The sequence below is a fragment of the Cariama cristata genome, unplaced genomic scaffold (assembly GCF_000690535.1).
Source record: "Cariama cristata isolate BGI_N322 unplaced genomic scaffold, ASM69053v1 scaffold7464, whole genome shotgun sequence".
NCBI lineage: Eukaryota > Metazoa > Chordata > Aves > Cariamiformes > Cariamidae > Cariama > Cariama cristata.
Genome location: NW_009612320.1, coordinates 21,926 through 28,088, shown reverse-complemented (window position 1 = coordinate 28,088; position 6,163 = coordinate 21,926). Strand labels below are relative to the sequence as shown.

The following is a 6,163-nucleotide window of genomic DNA, read 5'->3' as shown; positions in this document are numbered from 1 at the left end:
TTGACCTCTGAGGAAGGACCATCTGCAGTCAGTACAACAGTCGGGATGCCCTTCCAGCACCTAAAAAGGTCTGGTTTTCCTGAGCATTGCACTGTATTATATGTGCATCTGAAACCTGAGACAGTTTATTACGATGTTGTAGTTAAAAATAAATGTCTGCACAACTAATTAAACATGCAATTTGAATTAAATGTTTATTTAGACCTCTGCTTGTGAACACAGTTTATTGTTATAGCTTCCAAATACGTTTTTGTGGGGATCTTTACAAACTTTCTTTTAGGTTTTATTACAATTTTCCTATGTGCTGTTATATGTCCATGTGTACACACATCTCTTTATAATGTGCACAGTTAATCATCTAATTAACATCTAAAGTTCTGAGTCATCAATTTAACTTTTCCAAAGGACTAAAAGAACAGAAACCCATATTGATTTTCCAACCAATCAAAAAAAGCCAAATCACTCTTCAGGCAAATCAGGAGTCTTGACTTAAGCTTACCTGGACTTGGATCTTTGCCAATCTTTTAAAATCACCTTTCAATAAATGTCTCAAAAGTCTATAGAAACATCTCTGAGCTTTAGATACGACTTCTGACAGAAAATTGTAACTTTATTTAATTACAAAATTAACCCTGTACCTTTTGGTGGGGAAAAAACTGGAAAGTTTAGCTCTTTGGAAGTAGTATTCAAATGCAAAGCTTGTGGGTGGAGTTGGGGTGTGTGAGGGTGCATAAATAGGCAGTAGGAAGAGCAGCCACCACATTGTAACCAGGAGCACCTTCGCACCCTGGCAGGCATCTGGGAGAGTAAACAAGGTAAGGCACCGCACGCTCACTGCTTTAGAAAGAGAGCCCAGGTGACCTGGGGCTGGGGCAGCCGATCAATGGAAAGAAAAGACTGCCTCAGCACAGCCTGCTGTGAAGAAAAATGTGTAGAGAAACGTTGGCTTTGCAGGTTAAAAGAAGTAGGAGAGGAGAGGGTTTTTTGGGGAGTGGAAATCTTAGCGAAAGTGCACATAGCCTTCCAGAGGCAAAGTTTTCAAAGAGCAGATTTAATGTTCAGATTTAATTGCATCAGCAATAGCATAAAAATTGTCTGGTCTTTGATTTCCTGGTTGTTCCACACCTTCTTTTTCTTTTTCTTATTTCTTAAAGAAGCATTACTTCTGCTATACAGCTTTAGCCAAAACAACTCTTGAGGCAACCCTGAAAATTCATTGGGTTTAATTTAACTTTGTGCAATTTTCTTCCTTGCCAAGGAGACATTTCTTAGGGCAGAAAGGAAGTTTGCTGCAAGAGTCATATTTCATGCCCTTGAAACAGTGACTCTTTGGATGTTTGAGGTCTGTTGGACATCCCAGTACCAAAGAGCACTGTAGCACTGGTGGAAACTCAGCTAATGTCTCCTCCTGCAGTTGCCACTCAGAACAATGCTTCTGTTTCCCTGCAGTTTAATTTTCATTGTCTGAATTTTAAAAACTGTCAGCCTGTTGTAATTTCTGCATGAATCTTTTTTGAATTTTCTGAATGGCTTTTGGAATATCTGAGATTTTCTTACTGTACCTATTACTTTGGTGTTCTAGTTTCTAGGAGGAAATTTAATGAGAAAACATAGGGTCATGTTGCTGAAGTGTTTTACCCCTTTAGAGAAGCATCCTAGCTGAAATGCTGAGGAGCTTCCCATCGGACATGTCTCATCTCCATGTCTATGCCCCAGAGTCTGGGTCAGGAAAAGCCCCCTGCTTTGTTTTGCTTAAACCACCAAACTGCATTTCAGTTCTCACTGTTTCACACAGCAACTTCTCCCCACTCTTTTTATTATAGATTCTGCTGTTTTTAAGGATTAGATGATACTTTTAAGGGGGAAGATAGGATTGGAAGTTTCAACAACAGCATTAAGCTGTGCGTATGCCAATGGCTCGCTGTAAAGTCTAGCTTAACATTCTGACTTCTCGTTTGAGTGGCTCCCGCTGCAAAATGGAGGAAGAGCTGAGCTAAGTTCATTTTTCAGCACCTGCTGCTAGGTTACTATATAACACTGGGAGACTGAGGTAGAACTGTGAACTTACTAGGACTTGCAAGTACTTTTGGACTTGCCAAAACTCAGTAGTTTTACTGAGTAAATACAATATTTGTAAAAAGAAGAGAGAGAAACTAACACACACATGCGCATCTGAAAAGGACCACAGCCCGACGGCACAAACAGGGCAGTAGAAAGCAGCCAGCTTCTTCCCGGCAATCTGCTCACAAACCTCCCGCCTCCTTGACGTCCCCCTAGCCCAGGCCCCTGCCGTTCCTTGCAGCCCTGACTCACCCTGCTGCATACCTGTGACTGTAAAAAGAAGAGAGAGAAACTAACACACACATGCGCATCTGAAAAGGACCACAGCCCGACGGCACAAACAGGGCAGTAGAAAGCAGCCAGCTTCTTCCCGGCAATCTGCTCACAAACCTCCCGCCTCCTTGACGTCCCCCTAGCCCAGGCCCCTGCCGTTCCTTGCAGCCCTGACTCACCCTGCTGCATACCTGTGACTTGACCTGCCGCTCTGCCCCTCCTTATCTGCCGTGTGCCTCAAAGCCAGCACCAGCCTGGGAGCCAGGACAATGTGAACTTTCTCTCATCTGTTCCAGGAGCAGCCATGGAGAAGATTTACGTGTCCATGATCCTGCTGCTTGTTGCCGTCTCCTGTGCTCTGGCAAAGGATGCGGGCAAGGAGACGAAGGAGACTACCACTAAACCAAAACTGCCTCAGACACTCTCCAGAGGTAAAAAACAAACAAACAAAATTTTTTTTAAAAGTTCAATCTGCTCAACTTCTAACTCCTATACTATTCTAATAAATTATTTTCCTTGCAACTCCTTCTGCAAATACATTTCCTACTATTTCCTAGCACCCCCTCCCCCTTTATCCCTGATTTGAAGCCCTCTGGCAGGGCCTCCCTTCAAGGCCCTTCCTGGCGGGCAGGGGCAGGACGTGAACCCCTGGCCGCCAGCCCCGCTTATAAGGCGCCACCTGTCCTTCCCCCGCAGGCTGGGGAGACCAGCTCATCTGGACCCAGACCTACGAGGAGGCCCTCTTCCGCTCCAAGCACAGGTACCGCGCCCACCCGGCCCTGCTCCGCCCCACCCCACCCCTCCCCAGGCCCCTAACAAGGACTCTTTTTTTTCCAGCAACAAACCCCTGATGATTATCCACCACTTGGATGACTGCCCGCACAGCCAAGGTAACTCCTTTGCACTGGGGGAAAAAAAAAAATTCATCCGGTTGTCGTTTTCTGGATGAATGCTGCTTAAAAAAAACAGCCACTATTCTGCTTGCTGAGTAAGCCTTAGTGAAACACTAACTTGCATGAGCACGGGGAGTGTTCTTCAAGTCGCTGTCCCACGTAGGTATTTTCTGATGTGCAGAAAGGGTAATTCAGTATTGCATGATACAGAATGGATACAAAAAAGGGGCACAGGCCAGCAGGCTCTAACCTGTGACAAATCTGGGTGTGGCTTGCATCACAATTGGCCAAGACCAATAGCAAGACCAGGAGTAGTGAAAAACAATAATTTATTGGGAAGGACGTATTGAGCTGTCGGTATCGTTGATGACTGAATTCAGCCAGGGACTAAATCAAGCTAGGCTGAAACTGAGCTCTTGCGGGATTTCTGGTAACTAGGATTGCTCTTTTCCCAGTGTTTCTGAATTTACCTGAGGGTCCTTCTTCCCGCGAGCCCATCCATGCATCTACATCCATCCATAACTCCAGTAACTCCCAAAGGATCTTTGTACAAGCATTAAAATCCTTTCAATTTCAGGCTGAAGTCCAACGCACTGTATTGTCAGTGCCTTAAGAATGGGAGCCAGAAATGGCAACAGTAGAACAGGACATTTGAAGGGTCAAAAGCTCAAATTCAAACTCAAGCAGACAAATTTGAGAGCGAACTGCACTATCTGAAGGAAGGAAGGACATTTTGTACCATTATAATTACTCGTTACCGCAAAATATGAGTTGATCATCTTCCCCTGGAATGAACTTAAAATCTTCATTTGCTATAATTGTAAACCAGGAATTCTCATTTTGATTCTATCAGTTTCCTTGATTTTCTTTTTCAAGGACTCTTCAGGGGCATATTTTTAATTTTCATTCCGATTTGTTTCCACCCTAGCCCTCAAGAAGGCCTTTGCTGAACATAAAGAAGTACAGAAATTGGCTGAAAAATTCATTCTCCTGAACCTTGTGGTAAGTTTCCCAGTTACACTTTGTAAAGTGGAAGCAATAAAGTTCTACTTTTAATTATAGCTTCGCTAGCTATAATTAGGCAGTTTAATAGCTACAGTCAGCTAGGAAAATGGCCATTGCTGAAGCATAATATATTTAGTAATAAGTCTTTTTCATCTGTAGTTATCATAAACTCCAAATAAGAGGGAATTTAAAGTTTAATGATAACATGAACTGTTGTTATCAATTTGTAATTCCAGCTCTTAAAAGGTTGCATCCCAGACAGTGAATCTCTTAAACTGCAAAATGTATTATTTGAGCTGTATTTCATAACACAAAGTACAATGAATTAAAAAAATATTTATGTAACATGCCCTCCTTGACTGGGAACCTTCTCTGTTTTCTTTAAGTATGAAACCACAGACAAGAATCTTTCACCTGATGGCCAGTACGTCCCTCGCATTTTGTTCATAGGTGAGTACCTCTAGCATCAAAGCTGATCTCAGATCGAAGTCCCTGCTGCATCTCAAATCCTCGGGCTTATTAACAGGAATTTATTCCATGAAAATTACAAAACTTCTAGTTGGTTTTGTTGAATCAAATTTCAAAGCAACCCCAGCCAGGTCATTAGCTTCACAGGTCCAACATTCCTCCCTCATGGATTTAACAAATTATGTTGTTCATTCCATTGTGTCATCAAAATTACATGATGCCACAGTCACTAGAATGTGTAGGCACTGGCTCAGCCTTGCTTATCCTCCTATCTCTAGAAATACTGTAAACCCGTCAGGTTTTGGATTGTAACACAGACAAGACAAGTCGGACATCGCAGGAACAGCGGTGACACCGGATGCTTCGGGGGCTGATTTTCAAAGCCCAGTGCTCAGTTCTGTGCTCCCCTGACCTGCACAGACCCTCCGAAGCATTTGCGTTTTGGAGACATATTAGTGGTCACACGTGTATCTGGGTATTCCCTCTCCCAGAATGCATATGTAGCCTCACATACCGCACATACGCATCATGAATATATCTTTATAAATCATGATGACCATTTTCAACAGACCAAAGCAACTGCCATATTATCGCTCGCTTTTTTATTTCTTTTTTGATCACATTTGTAGCTTGAAAGCAGCCTCAGCTTATGGAGTTAATTCAGGTACAGTAATTCAGTGGCACAGGGTGCAAGGCTGATCAACATTCATCACAATTAAACCTATCCCCTTCTTAATCAACCTTAATCAACACTTAAAATTGAAATGTCAGTGACTCTGTAGAACAATCTCTTGGTTGTTAGTGGAAGCAGATGTGTCTTGCAGAAACATTTAGGAAGTAAGCAGAAGTGCAGACAGGTTTATCTCCTCCTGCTTGAAGGTTAGTCCTGTCCTCTACAACTTCTCTCATCCTCTTTTTTTTTTTTCCCCAGATCCTTCCCTGACTGTGAGAGCCGATATTACTGGAAGATACTCAAACCGTCTCTATGCATACGAGCCCTCTGACATTTCATTGTGTAAGTAGTGTATTCTGAAATATTCTGAAAGCAGTCACATTTTTCACGTGACAAGGAGTAACACTAGGCATTAGACTCTCGCAATCAGAACTTGCTGAAAGACAGTTAACTCTGACTAAAATTAGACAGGATGCTAGACCTCACTCAGTGAGGTGAAGAGAACAATGGCACAGCCCTGGAGCCTTAAGTATCCATCTGTTTTAAAAGAAAGCCTAAGTCAGTAGGAACTTGCATAATTCAGCAGTGTTCACTGTGAGCAACGTTGGGAACTCTTGCACACAAGCCCTGCCGGGCCAGGTCAGGAGACCTTTGGGAGCAGGGAAGGGTTTGTTTGCTACAGCCCTCCCTCACTGCTGCACAGCTCCCACCTCTGCCCCGTTGAATGTCTCCATGTCTGCATTAACAGATGCGTGTTCTCACCAGTCAAAATTAAATGGATGATGTTCAC

At 43.1% G+C, this 6,163-nt stretch overlaps 1 protein-coding gene across 1 annotated transcript in view; it reads left to right on the top strand.

Annotated features, from left to right (window-relative positions):
• The first annotated feature begins 769 nt into the window (after positions 1 to 769).
• The window catches only part of AGR2 (anterior gradient 2), a 5,900-nt gene continuing 506 nt past the window's right edge, over positions 770 to 6,163 (top strand). The window contains exons 1-7 of the mRNA XM_009698567.1: positions 770 to 815; positions 2,631 to 2,765; positions 3,031 to 3,094; positions 3,172 to 3,224; positions 4,156 to 4,229; positions 4,619 to 4,682; positions 5,632 to 5,715. Coding sequence (XP_009696869.1) covers positions 2,639 to 2,765; positions 3,031 to 3,094; positions 3,172 to 3,224; positions 4,156 to 4,229; positions 4,619 to 4,682; positions 5,632 to 5,715 — 466 coding nt within the window. The 5' untranslated portion in view covers positions 770 to 815; positions 2,631 to 2,638. The remainder of the gene's footprint in view (positions 816 to 2,630; positions 2,766 to 3,030; positions 3,095 to 3,171; positions 3,225 to 4,155; positions 4,230 to 4,618; positions 4,683 to 5,631; positions 5,716 to 6,163) is intronic.